Here is a 19873-nt window from a genome sequence, read left to right as displayed (position 1 = left end):
ATTTAAGGGAATACAAATTCAATGGGCAGTATAAGGGATAAGTAGATCTAGACGTTCACTCTATATGTTTCAGCTAAAGTGGAATTATGCACGGAAAAACAAAAGAAAACCAAAATGCCGGTACTAACCCAAGTAACACACATGTTATAATAAAGTTACGACAGCGCAAGTTTTGGTTGTATAGAAGTTTATTTTACGTTATTTCAACACAATGTTAGAATTACGTAAATTAAACTTCTATACAACCAAAACTTGCGCTGTCGTAACTCTATTATAACATGTGTGTTGCTTGGGAACCGTTCAACAATTGGCGAATTACCCTAGTGGGAGTTTTAAACAGTGTAATGTGGTTTTCCTTGGTCTATTGCGAAATTCCCGTGTCCCGCGTTCAAATTGTACAACTTGAAATAAAACCATTAAAGATCGGGTGAAAACACATTGAAGCTTAACCAGACTATCCTTGAGCTTTTTAACAACAAATATCGTGACTATAAGCAAACATACACTGACGGATCTCTTTCTCATTCTGGTACCGAAATCCATTACAGCGAATCCAATATTAGCCTAAGACTGTCAAATCAGTGTTTATGTTCATTGCAACCACTACAGTATTTCCTGTTTTTTCCATACTGTCTAACTACACTGAGTAGCAATTATGATGCAATTCAGCTTTCGTTACTATTTAAAATGATTTTATTGTTGCAACGGACATGCTAATTTGCTTGCAAAGCAAAATTATTGAAGCAACACAGTCATGCTTTGCCTTTACATTCTAGGGTGATTTCAAAACCTTTGCTAGTCGGATGTTAAATGCAAATATTTTGCAGATCTTCACACCAATTTAACCCTTTGGGGACGGTTGGGTCGTATTTACCCAGCCGTGAAAATCGACCATTACAAACGTGTTCTAGACCAGCGAGGTAGCATCCTGAAAGGTGAGAATTCCGTTTCGAAAGGGTTAAAGGGAACTCTAACTATCTATAAATCCGTCGCAAAAAAACTGAAATTTCTTTTAATTGTTTTGATATAATGTTTCATATACTTGAATTGTCATCACAAAAGCCATTAAAAGCTAATACATAGGTTCCAGGTAAAAAATAAAAACTGAAAATGCTTCTTGGTTACTGTAATTCTTTGGATACAGGAAGCTGGTATGTGATTTCTTCCTATGTTGCATTTGTAGAGCTTCACTCTACTTTCCTCTGAGAATCCGCCACGTTTGAGAAAACAAAGCAAAGTTGAAAAAAAAACTAGTAAATAAGGAGGACAGATATAATGCACCCGCCTGTAATTTTTCAGATATATCTTAATGAACTTTCTCTTTCTCTATTCACAAATAAGTTTTATTTAAAAAAAAAATGTACCAAACATTTTCTATTTTCAAATTTCACCAAAATTATACATATTCTGGAATCTTAACTGAAATAGGGTAAACAGGTATAATATGCCCCCCCCCCCCTAAGCAGAAATGGCAATATATCTGAAACAAACGCCTTATTCCATCTATTGTTCACTGCAAATCGTTGTTACTAAAGTTAGTGAAGTGTTGCATGCGAACTTTGCCTTTGGAGAGGTGGCTATGGAAGCTTTGAAACGTTTTTCGAAAACGTTCCAAATTTTGCCTTTTCAAAACAAACGGGGCAATACGCCCCAGCAAAAGAAAAACGTCCAGCCCCGTGATAAAACTGTCCCAGGGGATAATTCCATCACATGCTTATCCTAGGAGGATCTTTCAACGAGTGTTTAACTGCATAAAAGTTGCAAAGTAACACAAGCGAATAGAACTAGCTTCGTTTACAATGAAGTCAGCTCACAAGAGGTAAAATATTACGCCAAAAGCCTCGATTTCAGACTTTTTGATATTTTTATTGCTTTTCTGCACCAATCCACTAACGGACCAGCTTAATGGCAATAATTCTTCAATATTTGAGATTTCTAATCAATCACGCATGCGAAAAGCGCTTGAATCGCTAGAAAATGAAGAGGGGCGTTTTGCCCCGGTGGGGCGCATTATACCCTTTTACCCTACAATGTGTTTCATCCATGAGTTAAAATTAAAATACTCTTTTTTTCCAGCATCAGCTTATGTCTCCGCCATCTTAAACGCCGTTCTCACAATTCACCGAATTGCGCTCCTGATTCCGGGTTAATATTTTCAACTTGGAGAACTTTCTTCCGGCACCTGAACATGTTTTTTTTTTCGATGCATGATGGAACCAAACCCTCGACCAACCCTAGTTCCGTGAATCACGGAACATTACTACTGAATGAAACACCATGGCACCTCGGATAACACCCGCACATCGACCCCATGCGAGGATAAATAAATGCACTGTATCAATGGTAAATTGACGAAACGGCTTACGAGGTCCTTCGGGAGGCACATTACTGTCCGATGATCTGGTTTGCTGGTGAATAGTCACCCTCGTCACCGACGGAAGAATGTTTTAGAAGGTGTCAGGCCATTCGGCCGAAGGTCATTAGGCCGAATGGTCATTGGGCCGAATGGTCATTGGGTCTTCTTCTTGCCGCTACGTCCCCACTGAGACAAAGCCTACTTCTCAGCTTGGGTAATGCTGAATACGCACATCTTTACAGCTGTGACAATAGGGGCTGTGGATTGTCCCAGTTGGGACTTTACGCCAAGATGAGGAGAGAAGAAAAACGTGATCAAAACACAAATATTTTCGACGAACACTGCAGTTTCTTTGAATTCCAACAGCGACTTTGCAAAGTGTCAAATGTGTTTTGATGTGCTAGATAGAATCATATGAAGGGTCGTTCTCATAACATTAAAAATCTGATCAATCCTTAGATAAAACATTACCTACTCCCAATACTTATATTTGTGAGCCTCTGGTTAACCGTGGTGGATCAAACAATTTTGCCAATTAGTGAACATAAATCCTATTCACATAACACGATCGTTACATTGCCATTCGAATTCTTCTCAATTCCCTAAACCAACCACTAGCCGCCTATCCATGGCGGAAATTGCATTTGAAAACCATGAACAAATAGCAGACAGCACATGCAAAACCTCCCTCAAGCCCATCATTTTCTCTCACTCACAATCCCTCGTCGTCATACCGCACCGCACCAGCCAGCCAGTCAGCCAGCACAGCATTCATCACGATTCTGTCATACGTAACCACATGCAAGCAAAAGGCAACACGGTCGCCAAAAAAGTGCCGTACGCGAATCCGCATTTGCTCAATTTGTGACCATTACGGCATGTGCTATACCACATCACATACCTACCTACCTACCTACTAACAACCGGCGCGGCGCGGCGAGCAACGAACGGCGTCGCGGCGTGGCGCGATGCACTACGGTCTATCGACTGGGCTACCACCGATGCCTAAACAACTACAATGATTGGCAAAAGTTTTCTGACACTTTTTGAAAATGTTAAGTTTGTTTCTGTTTTGGTTTTAACATGTGTTATACTTGGATATTTTGGATAAAATTTCTCCAAAATATTTTTGAAATAGCGAACATTCAAAGACGGGTTCATACATTCAAAATATAATAAATAGTAAATATAAAAAAGTGTTCATAAAATAAAACTTCTAAGCCGACATAACCATTATGTATCCGTAGTAGGCATTCTTATATTTGAATTTGAAAATTATAAAGTAGCATGAAACGAGCTCATTAATAGATGTGCAACAACCCATGGATATATAGGGTCTGGGACCATTTGGGAAGGAGCACCTATTTCGGGCACTTGCTGCAGTAGCTCAGTCAATTTTCAGCCAATTGACTTGGGTTTTGGAACACGATAAGATACGCACAGTATTTACCCGTAACGTGGGTAGATCACCTTATAATGGTGCGTTACGGCGTAAGATCTACCATAACCAATTTTGATTTCGTAATTTTCCAGCTTGGTTTAAATGCAGGAAAATTATAAGATCAAAATTTTGTTTACTTTTCTGTGTTTTGTTTTATTCTTGTATTTTGTTTTTTTTTACTACTAATATACCATTTGTTTCCGTGTTATTTGCTTAATTTCAACTTCAACTTCAATAAAACAACGATTTGTTTCAGCGCTGTTCAGGTAAATAAAGTTGTAATTGTAATGCAAGTCAATTAACATTCTATGTATCATAATCATAATATTTATTGTTTCTGGTAAAATCAGGTAGTTGGTCAACTATATAATTAAATATATTCAAATTACATGATACTTGGGATATTGGGAGGGGTAGCCTAAGGAAGCTAAATGGACTGGTTTCTGGACAAATGTTCGTGGGGTGGCCAGACTTTGCCACGAGATAACAACCATCACGTTGTCTTCCAAAGGTCTCCAGTAAATTTAGCTTACCCTGCTACAACAAACCATTAGGTAGATCATTCCCTTCCGGTATGAATCTGCAGCCATAGGTAATCCTTGCGCTGATGGTGGGTACACAATCATCATCATCATCATCACGATAAGATACGCACAGTATCTAGCCATGAACAATATTTCATATCAATTGGTTTGAAATTGACTGAGTTATAGCAGCAAGTGCCCAAAATAGGTGCTCCTGCCCAAATGGTCCCAGACCCTAGCTAGCCGGAAGGGAACTAGTTCTTGTCGTCGAATTCTACACACCAATGAAAAAAAAAACTTCGCCTTCCATCCATCCATCCGTGAAAAATTAAGCACATGCCAGACATATTTTTTTAATCCATTTTCCATTCATGAATTATTGGACAGAAAAACACTTCTGAACGCTACTGTCTAAAAGTATTGTCGGTCAGTGGAGTACACACACGATATGCTGGTTCGGTTGCGTTTCACACTCGTTCAGAGTGTGTTGATTAATCCAATCAATTATTTGATACACTTGACGAACGACGATGACACGGCGAGTTCAACCGCCTGGTGGCCGTCACCATACCATTGATCATATTGTAAGAGCAGAGATAGTTGGAAGTGAAATTTATGATCCCGCATCATTTCTCGAAGAAGATGCATTTCTCGGAAAACCTTCGAAGACAAAGACCGCGCTTCCCGCTCGGAAACAAGAGCACTCGGCCGGCACTTAGACGACAGATGTTAGCCAGGTTTTCACCTTTATAGCCCGCCAACACCATCCGTGTGTCTAGTAGTAGAATCTATAGTAAAGGCGACTAATTTGGTTTTGGACCAGGGCCAAATCTATTTAGCGCACAAATACGAGCGATAAACTCAAAACGGCAACCACCGAAGGCCGAACGTGTACGATTTTCGTTTTTAATTGTTCAAATTGTACTTGGTGGCCACTACAACGACGTCGTCGTTAGGCATCCGTTGGCGTTGGAGTAATGGTTCCTCCAGTATTTAGTGTCCAGTTCTTGCCGTTTTCCTTCGGGGTTGATTTACGATGCCAGCCAAACATTTTGATGGGCCTGTAAAATACACCGAATGTACTATTTCAGCCGAAGCATAAGAAAGAATGAAACATCTAAAATTTATAGCAAATACACAAACTTATTGCAACTTGTTTGGAATTCCAATTGACTGATCACCGAGATCACAACGTTTGGGGGCGTACACTCCACCTCCTCCTATTGGTGTAACGTCCTCCGTGTGGATAAAGTCTGCTTCTGAGTTTCATAAGAACTTCCACAGTTATTAACTGAAAGCTTTCTGTGTCAATTATCAGTTTGGCATGTGTACATCGTGTGGCAGACACAAAGATATTCTACGCCCAAGAAAGCCAAGGAAAATTTCGTTATGAAAAATGTTTGGACCGACCGGAAATCGTACCCATCACCCTTAGCATGGTTAAGCCAAATATTTCCGCGTTATGATCTACGGCTGTATGGGCCCATAGGGGACTGGGGAATTCTTAATTGCCTGTAACATATAGTAAAATAGAGTAAACTAGATCATATTTGCACACAGAATTTTAGGTCAACATCATTGAACGTTAAACGTCCAAGAATTTTCTGAGGGTTTAAAATGTTTCACATCAATTTCTTGAGGTTTGTGCTAACGTAAGAACCTCGGCACTACACAAAACACGCGGCGCGAGACAGGACACAACACTTATAGTTCTTACAAACAATTAAAAGGGGTTTTAATTTACCTTTTAAGTCGACCGGTTTCGGGCTCGACGTTGCCCATCTACAGGACGATGTCCGACCGTCGGACATCGTCCTGTAGATGGGCAACGTCGAGCCCGAAACCGGTCGACTTAAAAGGTAAATTAAAACCCCTTTTAATTGTTTGTAAGAACTATAAGTGTTGTGTCCTGTCTCGCGCCGCGTGTTTTGTGTAGTTTAAAATGTTTGTGTGGACAAAAGTATATGGGAGGGGGGTGTGGTTTGAGATAGCCAATTTGGTTTTCGTGTTGGGTGAACGGCCCCTTCTCATGAAAATGAGCTGAACTGTGCATTTTTTCAGTCCGAAATGCCCTACCTGTCTGAAACCCCCTGAAATCCCTGGAAAGTTCATGAAACCCGCCGGAACACTCTGACACGTCCCTGAAACCCCATAGAGCGCCTTGAACACACTGGAGTATCACGTATCCCTGGAACACCCCTGGGACGGACCTATGGTTATACGGACCCCATGAGACCACCTGAAATACCCTAGAACGTCCCACGCTGGAACACCGTGGGACGATGTCCATGAAACCCACTGGAATACCCCGGAATCTCAGAAGCCTCCTGGAACACCCTGGAGCAACTTTGAAATCCTCCTGAAGCACCATGGAACACCTCAGGAACGCTGCTTAAACCATACTGACCCCTCATAAAACGCCCATGAAACCCTATGGAATGTACCTAGAACCCCCCGAAAGCTATTGGAATACCCACGAAACCCTCTAGAACCCCAAGGACCACCCTGCGACACCCTTGGGACACCTCTGAAACTCCCTGAACGCTCCTAAAACTCTATGGAACACTAGGGTGACCCTTATTTTGAAAAATCTAGAGGAGATTTTGGTTCTAGAATGACCGATTTAGTCTAAAAATCTTATGTTTAAAAGTTAAATTTGAGTTTTTTTTTTGAAGGTTTGCTGTAGCAAAAATACAACTTAAACCCTTTGCGCCACCTCTAAATAGCAATTGAAATCGTTCATTTTTGCACAGCTCACTTATTTCGACCAGTAGATCACTTTGTAGTGGGCAGTCTTGTTAGCAATCACAGTCTTTGATACCTTTTCGTTGATATTCGGCTGCCTTTGTCTCCAACATTCGCAACACAAGCGATCAAACTACTGTACGGAACAATAAAAATGTCGTATGAATGCGCTTGACCCAAGGCTTGACCACGATTGCGTCTTCGGGAGATGGTTCGGGTTTTTGTTATTCCTGTCTTTCTCATAAAGAGAGCTGTTTTGGATAAATGTATGTATCGTAATTGATTTATAAACTAATATTATACCAATCTTAATCAAAATTGGCTGAAATCTTGCAAAAAGCTGGAATTAGACAAATGTCATCGTGTCAGACGACGTTGATTTGATCCACTTTTTTGTTTATTGATCTTCGTTCTGCCGCTCGTGTTGTGTGTAAGAGGTAGCGGTCGTGCTCGAATGAAACAAAGCAAGCTGACACCCGACCGCGGCAATAAAACGAAGGTAGTGAAAAGTGTCGAATGTTTACAAGCCTGGTAGTGGGTAGGATTAGAATATTAATCATTTTGTTGAATTTAGTTCTGCGTGTATCGATAAAGATACATACTCACTATTTGTGACATCCCTGAGCGAATCAGCGTGGAAACGGCATAAAATAGTAAAACTTAACGAAGGTTTGCTGCAACTGTCTGAAGCGAGACCGTGAGCGGGACAGCACATTGAGCCGAACCCAATGCGAGAACAGCGACGGTAGTTCGGTGGCTTGAACAAGGAAGCTCGGATTTTAGCCGAGTCGATGGAAGAGAATTAGTAGCGGAGCTCGGATGAAAACGAACAGGTCATTCTGGTTACCATTGCAGTAGCGACAAGATGTGATTTCTAATATCATCTTCCGTTACGACAATGGCGCAGCCGGTAGTTTTTTTTTGTGATACTTTTGGGTGCATAATTCAATATTCGAAAATGTTATCGCGTTTAGGAATGTTGGTTTGTTGTAGGTGCATTGAGTTGTGAAGGGATTGGGAATTTTGAAAGGGAATTCGTTGTGGACGTGTGATGGGAATACATTGTCGTAGGCGTGGATCAGTGACCGTAAGGGAAGGGCGCTTTGGAAGGGGGCGCAATTGTATCGCGAAGGAGAGATGGCTTAGAAACAAGAAGCGCGACGGTGTGAAATGGGAGCAAATGGGTCGCGAGGGAATAAATAGGTGAAGTGAGAGAAATAGCGAGAAAGATGCGAGATTTTGGAAAATTAATTGTGACGCAGCGAAAAAGGCAAATGAAAAAATGATAAAGCGAGAGAAAAAGCAACGGATTGAGATAAATGAAGCGAGAAAAAAACTGAAAAAGGAAATGTCTTTGAAAAACAATAAAACAAGAGAAAATGCAAAAAAAGTATCGCTTGGAAAAAAATGAAGCGAGAGAAAAAGCAAAAAAAAATAAGGCTTAGAGAAAAAAAATTAAGCGAGAGGAAAAGCAAAAAAAATATATGGCTTGGAAAAAAAAATGAAGCAGGAGAAAAAGCAAAAAAGGATGGCTTAGAAAAAAAATGAAGCGAGAGAAAAAGCAAAAAAAAAGATGGCTTGGAGAAAAAAATGAATCAAGAGAAAAATAAGAAAAAAAAAAGATGGCTTGGAAAAAAATAAGCGAGAGAAAAAAGCAAAAAAAGAGATGGCTTGGAAAAAATAACGGAGCGAGAAAAAATAAGCGAGAGAGAAAAAAATATATGTTTGCTTAAAAAATAATGAGGTGGAAAAAAGAGAATGAATGAAATGTTTTGACTTGAAAAAAAAATGCGGCATCTTAAAAAAAAAGAGAAAAAATGGGTGAAAAAGATGAGTCAAACAAGGAAATGAAAATAGAGATTGACATACCTTGAAAAAAATTATGAGAAAAGAGCGAGCTTTCTTGTTCAAGCCACCGAACTACCGTCGCTGCTCTCGCATTGAGTTCGGCTCAATGTGCTGTCCCGCTCATGGTCTCGCTTCAGACAGTTGCAGCAAACCTTCGTTAAGTTTTGCTATTTTATGCCGTTTCCACGCTGATTCGCTCAGGGATGTCACAAATAGGGGCTGTCCATAAACCACGTGGTCATTTTTTCGGGACTTCTCAACCCCCCCCCCCCCCCCCCCGCGTGGTCATTTGTCCATACAAACATTTTTATTCGTCCATAAAAAATGCTCACAGGCCGAACCCCCCCCCCCCCCCCCCCTCATGACCACGTGGTTTATGGACAGCCCCATAGTGAGTATGTATCTTTTTCGATACACACAGAACTAAATTCAACAAAATAATTGATATTCTAATCCTACCCACTACACACTTTTCACTTGGGAAATCATATCCCGGAGAAATTTTGTAAAATTAGCCCCACCCTAATGGCACACCTATGGAACGCCCGTGGAACGCTTTGAAACTTCCCGAAACACCTCTGAAACCGCATAGATCGTTCATGAAATCTCCTCAAGCCCCTTCGAACGTTCTTGAAATGCCCGTAACACCGACTGAAACCCCCTATAACACCACTTATGCGCACCACGCTAACAGTTTATGTTAGGCCAGTGTTCAACAGTTTGGTCATGGATGCATAATGAAACTATGCTATAATAAAATAACAATAAAATAGTTATTTATGCCACTAGTTGCAAAATATTGATTTTTTCAATGAATTGCATACAAAGTTTTATGTAACTACGAAAAACACCCATCAATTACCACCTTATCTTTTTATGGTGCGTGTACTCAGTACACGACGCGACCGCTCCCGGGTTAAATTTGATCGCATCAACCCGAAACAAAGCTTTTTAAATCCATATTAGCGGCTACAACAACTGTGCAAAGTTGAATCAAGAACATGGTCATTCGTAGCACCTTCTTCCAGCACTGCCTCCCATATCGTTAAACCTGGAGATCACCACAACAAACGGAATCGCAAATCGACCACGTTCTGATTGATGAACGGCACTACTCCGACATTATCAAGGTCAGGACCTATCGTGGCGCTAATATCGACTCTGATCACTACCTGGTGATGGTTGAACTGCGCCCAAAACTTTCCGTTATTAACAATGCACAGTACCGGCGGCCGCCCCGATACGATCTAGAGCGAATGAAGCAACCGGATGTCGCCACAGCATACGCGCAGAATCTCGAGGCAGCATTGCCGGACGAGGGTGTGCTCGACGTGGCCCCTTTAGAGGACTGCTGGAGTACAGTCAAAGCAACCATCAACAACGCAGCCGACAGCACCATCGGGTACGTGGAACGGAGTCGACGAAAAGTTGGAAAAGTTGGCCACCTGTCTGCACCAGTTAGTAGTCAAGATCTGGGAAACTGAACAGCTACCGGAGGAGTGGAAGTAAGGGATAATCTGTCCCATCCTCGAGAAAAGTGACAAGTTAATGTGTGAAAACTTTCGAGCGATCATCATTTTGAATGCCGCATACAAAGTGCTATCGCAGATCATCTTTCGTCGTCTTTTACTTAAAGTAAATGAGTTCGTGGGAAGCTAACAAGCCGGTTTCATAGACGGCCGGCCAACAACGGACCAGATCTTCACCGTACGGCAAATCCTCCAGAAATGCCGTGAATACCAGATCCCAACGCATCACCTGTTCATCGACTTCAAGGCGGCATACGACAGTAGTATCGACCGCACGGAGCTATGGAAAATCAATCATGGACGAGAACAGCTTTCCCGGGAAGCTTACCAGACTGATATGAGCAACGATGGACGGTGTGCAGAACACCGTAAGGATTTCGGGTGAACTATCCAGTTCATTCGAATCTTGACGGGGACTACGACCAGGTGATGAACTTTCCTGCCTACTATTCAACATCGCCCTGAAAGGTGTTATGCGACGAGCCAGGCTCAACAGCCGGGGTGCGATCTTCACGAAATCCGGCTAATTTGTCTGTTTTTCGGATGACATGCATATTATTGCTAGAACATTTGCAACGGTGGCAGAACTGTACACCCGCTTGAAACGTGAAGCAGCAAAGGTCGGACTGGTGGTGAATGCGGCTAAGACAAAGTACATGCTGGTAGGTGGGAGTGAGCGAGACAGGACAAGCCTTGGCAGCAATGTTACGATAGACGGGGATACCTTCGAGGTGGTAGAAGAATTCGTCTACCTCGGTTCCTTGCTAACGGCTGACAATAACGTGAGCCGTGTAATTCGTAGGCGCATCATTAGCGGAAGTCGTGCCTACTACGGGCTCCAGAAGAAACTGCGGTCAAAAAAGATTCACCCCCGCACCATGCACAAAACGCTAATAAGACCGGTGGTCCTCTACGGACACGAAACATGGACTATGCTCGAGGAGGACCTGCAACCAAGCTCGTGCACAAGGGAGGAGTTTTGGGGTTCAACTCCCTCCCATTGCCGATGATCCATACACTAGGCGCCCCTCCGCCCTCTGCCAAAATTTGAAAAAAAAACCCTTCCATGTCGCCATTTCTGTGCACGGGCTTGCTCGTGTAGTACTGGTCCATCCGTACAATTTTTCATTTACCATATTTACAGGTATACCTTCTGGAATGAGCTATAGGTGAGCTGTGCACTACAGCACTGTTCAAAATATTTCATTATCGCAAAAGATCGCAACAAGTTTTTGCCATTTACAGCATATCCAGCTAGTTGGCTTACACCAATTAACACTCCGAATTATCGCCCACCAAATTTGATTTCTCCGCCCTCGGATCACAACTATCTGAGAGATAAACAACTCAAAGAATGTAGATCTGCTCCATCCACTAACCCCAGCAGCAACGACAACATCCAGCGAGTGATAAATTGAAAAATTACCTGATAATATCACAATTGATGCTATTAGCATAAAACAGCCACCTCTTCTGCTTCTCGGCTCAGTCGTCATGGCTGCTGCTGCTTCGTCTGCTCCGCTGTTCTTCTCCGAGCCTCTAGCGCGCGAAACTTTCCAAACCAAATCCGCTTCTAGTCGGTGGATGCCACCACGCCGCGCCGCCGCCGGTCAGCCGTTTGGATATGGCTCGTTGCTCGCTCTGGTTATGCGTGTTGATCGTCCACTTCACACACCGTTATCAATTTGGCGTTTTCGCAGGTTTGCGCGTTTTCGGGCACTGCTCGCTGCACAAACCTATAGATAAGTAGGTATAGAGGATATAGCACCACACCGGCTCTCTGAGGGCTTCCGTTTTCACGCGCGTTCGCAACAATCAAATCACTTGGCATCAAATCAACCCGCAGAATTATGGTGGCTAATATAATGTGGAAACATTTATCATTAGAAGTAGGTATGTACCGAAAAATTTAGCTTTATTGGTCTCGCGTCTGGTCGGCGGTTGGTCGTTGACGATCTGAATTTTGCTCTGATTTAGAGAGATTCCAAGTATGATTTGCTTAACAAAAAATGCATATCTTAGAGGTAGTGGTTATATCAATGATATTGAACCAAGAAACAATACACACGGGATAGACAAAATGATCGGGACATGTAAAGTTCTCAATTTTGAACTAGTTATAACTTATCCAAAAAGGCATAAATAATTTTCAAGTTATCCATTTCTATATTTTCACTATAAGTTAATGAATTTGTTGTCTATCAATGGTCCAAGTTTGAGAAGGATCAAGCACTTCTACATGAAGTTAAAAAGGTTCTAATAAAGGCATAACTATCTAATAGCCAAAGTTGAGATATTATATTTTCGGATTCAATACATAATCTGGATTTAATGAAATTTGGAGACTTATATAATAAGATTAAAAATACGCTTGACTAAACCTAAAATTGTTTACAAGAAAAAGAGTTATAGCGATTTATTTTATGAATTTTTAGTAAATTAGTCTTTTAAAGCATTCCATAACTTTTTTTTCAATTTATTCTAATCGCTTTAATTTTTTTCGTGTTAACCATTTTAAATTAAGCCAAATGTTTTTCAGAGATCATTATATAAGTCGTAAATGCTCAAAATGTTATTGCATTCGGTTCATTGGATTCGGAGACACAAACTTGAATAATTTGCCTATTCTAATTTCATTACGAAAAGCTCAGCTTCCCAAATCGGGACCAATGGTAGACAAATATTTGATGCACTTAATGGAAAGTAACCATTCAGTGTGGCCATTTTGTCTTAAACGTCACGAAATCGTTCTGAAATCCGCTGAAACTGCACATGAAGCTCACTTGAAAGTCTGCTTAAAACTCCGGAGAATAAAAGGTTAAACCTCTGAAACAATCCGAAACCACTTGAAATGCCTGAGAAAACCTCCGGAAACCCACTTGAGCATCTTTAGAGCGTCTTGATATGTTCTAAACTGCCTTGACGCGCTTTGAAACGCATTTGAAACCCCTCCAGAAGCTCCTTTGATGCTAACCCGAATGCTTTTACAGCTTCCTGAATTCCACGGTAACACTTCAGAACGCCCTGTCTGAGGGCTTCTGAAATGCCCTTGAAACCCTCTGGATTTTTCCTGAAAAGTCTCACTGAAACCTCGCAAAACGCTCTTGAAACGCCCTTAAACTCCCTGTAAGATCCCCGGAAGCCTTTTGAAAATCTTTGATATCCCACTAAGACCCTCACTGAAACGCTTTAGCTCGATTTAAAACCGCTTTGAAGCTCCCCTGAAAGAAAGCCCCTGAAGCTCCTTTAAACATTTATGAAACTGCCTATTTCTGGAATCAACATGAAAGCCCCTTGGAGCTTACTCAAACCTCACCCGATTTTGTTAATTGGGAGATAAATCCATTTTGGTAAAAAATCTATCTGTGCATCCTTGACTTATTACCTAAATGGAGGTTTCAGTGGAATTAAGGGAAGATTTAAAGCAATGCACAGTGGAAAAAATCGACCCAAAAAACGGATCTTTTAACGCCGCTGGTTTCGGTACATGAAGTTGACCATTTCTGACGTAAAAAAAATACGAGAAATCGATTTGTGCTAAATTCATTCACCGCACGGCACGGAAAGTGGTCCATTTTGCCCCATTTTGCCCTTTTTTCATACAATAAGAGAATCAAAATGTACTTTCGAACTACAAGCACGACTGTAGATCGTTGAAAATAGCTGCAGGTGTAATTAGAGGTTCATAGCAATCATAAAAATACATGGAAGATCCTTTAAGTTGCTTATTTTGCCCCATATGCCCCAACAACTGCTGGATATTCACACTTTTACCTAATTATGAATGGATTTTTAATGTTACTGATTTGAAGTTGAGTTTATGGCATAAAAAAAGCGCTAAATCTATTATCACCAGAATCATCTTTGGGATTTGTCCAATTTGCCCCATTTTGCCCTATTTTCATATAAAAAGGATATTTAAAATGTATTTATAAGAAACAGATATTGTTGGGAATGTTGAATTTAGGTTTAGGAACAATTGGCAGCTAAGAGTAATCATGCGCGTATATAAAAGATCTTTTCCCTATTTTACCCCACATGCCCCAAAACCTGCTGTATAATAACATATTTTGTGTGGTTTTGTAATGTCACTGGTTGCAAAACATGAATGAGATAATTTTTGATACATACAAATACAATTTATCGTTTAATACTAGAATCATTCCGTGAATGGTACAAACAGCTGTCCATTTTACCCCAATTCGCTCTTTTGTTATGTAACGAATTTATCATTAATTAAATTATTATCCCTTATTTTCATTGGTGCTAAAACCAATGTAATCGAAAATACAGTCATATATACATATATGACTTTTTCTATAACTTCAGCTTTTCATGGGGAATTAAGAGTAAAATAAGCATTTGATAAAATGTGTCAAATATGAACAAAACTGAATAAATAGGCCGTCTTAAAATAGCAATATATATATATTAAAAATGCTACATTTAATCAGTTTTGTGCATGTTTGACACATATTAAGATTAAGATTAATGCTTATTATGCCCTCAATTCCCAAAAGCAAGAATTAGAAAAACAGAAAAATATTTTACCTGTCCTTTTGAAACCAATGTATTTCAGTACCAAAAGTCGAATAATTCGGACATAAGCAAACACGAGAAATCAATTTATTCATGAGACAACAAAAAATCAGGACAAATTGGGGTAAAATGGACATCTGTTTGTACCTTCCCGTGAATGATTCTAAAGCTAATCGATAAACTGTATTTGTATGTATCAAAAATAATCAATGACTTCATGTTGCAACCATGATGTATGGTGATGTTACAAAACAATACAAAAAATGTGATCATCCAGCAGTTTTAGGGGCATGTAGGGTAAAATAGGGAAAATATCTTTCATATATGCGCGTGATAGCTGTTAACTTCCAATTGGACCTAAAATTAATTTCAACGTTCCTTAGCAGTATCTGTTTCATATAAGTGCATTTTAAATCTCCTTTTTCTATAAAAATAGGGCAAAACGGGGCAAATTGGACAACTCCCGAAGATGATTCTGGTGATAATAGATTCAGTGCAATTTGTTTATGCCAAAAAAAAATCAACTTCAAATCAGTAACATTAAATATCCATTATAATTAGGTAAAAGTGTGAATTTTCGGCAGTTGTTGGGGCATATGGGGCAAAATAAGCAACTTAAAGGATCTTCCATGTATTTTTATGATTGCTAAGAACCTCTAATTACACCTGCAGCTATTTTCAACGATCTACAGTCGTGCTTGTAGTTCGAAAGTACATTTTGATTCTCTTATTGTATGAAAAAAGGGCAAAATGGGGCAAAATGGACAACTTTCCGTGCCGTGCGGTGAATGAATTTAGCACCAATCGATTTCTCGTATTTTTTTACGTCAGAAATGGTCAACTTCATGTACCGAAACCAGCGGCGTTAAAAGATCCGTTTTTTGGGTCGATTTTTCCCACTGTGCAATGAGGTAAATAGACCCTGGCCTCCCACATGTCAGGGGCTTCCACAAAATTTCACTTCAGGAAAATCAGTCAAAAGAGAAAAACAATAGTGCAACAAGCATATCTCTTCTTTTTTATTCTTTCTATTTTCATCATTTCGTGGAGTTGTCGGTAAATCTTATGTAGATCCACCTCACTTTGCTTTGTTTTATTTTATCATGGGAGTCGCTTATGAATGCACGCTGTACATCTTAAAAAGTACGCTTTTGAGTCACTATCCTAATACGTACGGCGGACGGATAATTTGGATCGTACATGATGTTACTTTTTTAATTATTGCGATGTATCTAGTACAAATCAACTTTTATGAGGGATGAGTACGTAGTAGATTACATTCTGATTTTTCATTCCAATGAACTCAACTTATTCGCAAAAGTGTGCAAGCGAACTCGCAAAGTGTCAAATGAATTCGCATAATTGCGTACTGAGATGATTCTTCTTCTTCTTCATGGCTCGACGTTCTCACTGGAACTTGGCCAGTCTCTCTTCAAATTAGTGTTCTTTGAGCATTTCCACAGTTATTAATTGAAGGGCTTTCTTTGCCTGCCATTGCATGAATTTGTATATTGTGAGGCAAGCACAATAATACACTATGCCCAGAGAGTCCAGAGAATTTACCCGATCGGAACGGGAATCGAACCCGCCGTCTCCGGATTGGCGATCTATAGCCTTTACCACTCGGCTAACTGGAGACCCCTGGGATGATTATAATACTTCACTTGGAACTTTTCTTATTATATCGTATTGATATATGATTAAAACCGCAAAAAAGTAAACATAAACTCGTTGAAGTGTACATACAAACTCGCACAAGCTAGAATCGTTTATGTTGACACAATGCGATTTGATATGTGATAACAATTAAAGATGTGTTCTTGGAGGTGGATGCAGTGCCAAGAAACTTCAAGAAAGTTAACAGTCATCAGTGTGGTTGCAAAGCAAATTACAAAGTCATCTTTTTTGTTTTGTAGACCTAATAATCAACAATGGGTGGCGTTGCCAAAAGAGGGGTAGTGCAAACTTTGCAGGAAAAAGTGCTTTGTCGTATTCAACTGCAGATAGCCTGTCAAACACGCACAGCGCCGGTGTCCGAAGTGCATTCCAAATTCCAACAAACACTGAGGTAAGTTTGAGCAAGATATTAAATAATCGGGTTGTTTCATAAGTAGTGTTTTGTGTTAAAAGTGAATTGTACCTCGACAACCCAAAGGTCATTTGTCCAATACTGAGGTGATAAAAATTGTTTTTTTTTTTTTAATATTTACACTCAAACCACCATTGAAGTGATAAGTCGGGGAGTGTCAAATGGATTTATTACGAAAATAGATTCAAATGTTAACTTTAATAGAGTTCATGCTCTTCCATTGCTGTTTACGTCGAAATGTATACAGTATCATCGAAATAAGTCATAAGGCCGAAAACTTTTTTAGGTAGCAAAGGTCATTAGGCCGAATATGTTGTTAGGTCGAAAAGGTCGCCAGGCCGATATATCGTATGACCGAAAAATATTGTTACATCAAAGAGTTTTGGCCGAATAGGCCATTAGGCGGAATAGGTAATTGGGCCGTATAATTCATTAGGCCGAATATGTGATTAGACCGAAAAGGTCATTACGCCTAAATTGGTCATAGATCCGAATTGTTCATTAGGGCGAATGCAGTGGTAGACATTCGTGTAGCCAAGGCATTTTTTTTTTCTATTTTGTTCGCAACTGTAATAATTTTTAGTTCTCTTTTTGGTTTTTGGAAGATCTTCTAGGTAATTTGCATTAGCAAATGGAATGAAACAATATATTATTCATTTTTTGGCAGTAAAATACAAGAAAAATAGGAAACTTGCCTGGACATTTGTTTATCCGAATTGGAAAATTTTAAGAATTATTTAATAAAAGATGTCAAATTGCAAAACATTTTCAACACAAACATGGTGTATGGTTACCTACATTATTGATCGACTGGTAAATCATAACTTTGATCGCTTCTGCAGTGTTGCCATATCCAATTTTCATAAATTCCATTTAAATATGTCATAATATTGAAAATGTTTTCAAATTAATATTTTTGCAGTTATTTGCATCTGAAGTGCTTTAAAAGATTTCAATAAATGTATAATTACGAGTACAGGTTAGAATTCTACGGAAAACAACGTTTTTATCAGAAAAGAATACCCCAAACTTTGCAAAAATCACGTATTTTAGTAATATTTTATTGAAATTGATGGCATCACTTAGAAAAATCACCGCGTTCACAACTATCAGGTTTTCTAATAGCTCCCTATATCTTCTAGGCTTCATTTTGGCTGAAAGAACATACATTGAACGCCTCAAATTATGAGAAATGGCACACAAAGTATTCAAATATCTTGCATGAATTACTTGCATTATAGGATAGACGCTCTTTTCTAATAAATGATGCCAAAAATGAATGTGGTTTAAAACTAAGACACATTTATTATATATTTCTTCAGATTGAATGAAAATAAGCCATTTTTGCGGCCACTCAATGCTTTTTTGTATGAACTTCTGTTTCATAAACAACAGGGTACAAAAATTCCGGTTCTTCTTGCAGTTCTTTCACTTTGCAGTCTTCTAAATCATTTAATGATGCTAGTATTATACATTTATATTACAGAGGCATTAGGATGCATCTTTATACCTACATTGTGCATTTTAAACTTTATCAACCCCAATTTGATGTTTAACCAACTGAAAACCTAAATACTTCAATTTCTCATATATTCAATATTTAATTAAACCATTACCAACAATCATTTTGTGTTATTTTTTCAAAACAACAACTATGGCTTACATATGAGTGTTTACAATATATAGTTTTCTTAAATAAATTTATTTATCATCGTTTCTCTTTTCGGTACAACTTTTTGTTATATTTATCTGAATTTCACAAACAGATAAACTTTTAAAATCAATTATCTCGGTAACATGCCGTAAAATGAAGATTTTGGTGTATATGCTCGAAAAATACATTCAAAAATTGCAATAACTCTATAGAAAATCAAATTTTTATTTACCTCGGCTAAACGTAGCCAAAATTTAAATTTGAAGGGTTTTTACCCTCGTTTTTGTTTCAAAACTGTATTAGACATACTATCACTACGATAAACAAGTTTTATCATAAAATCTTTTGTATGGACTTCCTGACACTTTTATGACATTTTTTTGGCCTCGGATAAACGAATGTCTTTCACTGTAGGTTATTAGGCCAAACATGTCATTAGGGGGAAAAGTGCATTAGGCCGAATAGATCATAAGGTTGATTTGATCACTATGTCGAATAGGTCAGATGCCGAATATGTAGATAGACCGAAAAGATAATTGGTTTATTAGGCCGATAGGCCGAAAAGGTCATTAGGCTGAGTAATAGTTGAAAAATAGTACTAAGACCTGTTCGGGCTAATCACCTGTTTGGTCTTATAACCTATTTAGCCATATGACCTATTCAGCCAAATGACTTTTACGGCCTAATGGCATTTTCGGCCTAATGATCTTTTTGGCCTTATAACCTATTCAGCCTTTAAAAATTGTGAATTCAGCAGGCACATTTAGACTTTTCATTTAACAGAAGTTTGAATTCTGTTGTGAATTCATTCAGAAGTTTTTCCAGAACTCAGACTTCCTCCAGAAGTTCCGATTGCGAGAAATGGCATAAATCTGACTAGTATATATGCAGAAAATATTTTCAAGTTTTGCAGGAAGCTAAAAAAAAGTTTGCCTATGGACAGAAAAGTACAGATTTATTTTCCAAGAAAAACTAAACATAACGCAGGAACCATAGGGAATTGACAAAATTTAGGTTCAGAGATGTTGTACATCTCCAGGGAGCTCGGGAGGTTTCATGGGGTTTTCAAGGGCATTTTGGAGAACCTTAGGGGGCTGTATATGTAGGTCTACCTAGGGGATCTCAAAAGGACTTCTGGAGCTTTCCTA

At 39.3% G+C, this 19873-nt stretch overlaps 2 protein-coding genes across 8 annotated transcripts in view; both read right to left on the bottom strand.

Annotated features, from left to right (window-relative positions):
• The window catches only part of LOC134288589 (uncharacterized protein DDB_G0283357-like), a 498750-nt gene that overhangs the window by 285649 nt on the left and 193228 nt on the right, over positions 1–19873 (bottom strand). The gene's annotated exons all lie outside the window — the stretch shown is intronic.
• LOC109419671 (carbonic anhydrase 1) overlaps positions 1–19873 on the bottom strand; it is a 111928-nt gene that overhangs the window by 88737 nt on the left and 3318 nt on the right. For 4 of the 7 annotated variants that reach the window (XM_029870060.2, XM_029870062.2, XM_029870064.2 and 1 more), the window contains exon 2: positions 11870–12179. In XM_029870060.2, the coding sequence (XP_029725920.1) occupies positions 11870–11939 (70 nt within the window). In that variant the 5' untranslated portion in view covers positions 11940–12179. Of the gene's footprint in view, positions 1–11869; positions 12301–19873 lie in introns of all 7 variants that reach the window. The other 3 variants (XM_062853872.1, XM_062853873.1, XM_029870063.2) reach the window with 1 other exon arrangement.

The sequence above is a fragment of the Aedes albopictus genome, chromosome 2 (assembly GCF_035046485.1).
Source record: "Aedes albopictus strain Foshan chromosome 2, AalbF5, whole genome shotgun sequence".
Lineage (NCBI taxonomy): Eukaryota > Metazoa > Arthropoda > Insecta > Diptera > Culicidae > Aedes > Aedes albopictus.
The sequence above is the reverse complement of the archived record's forward strand: the minus strand, read 5'-3'. Positions and strand labels throughout refer to the sequence as shown.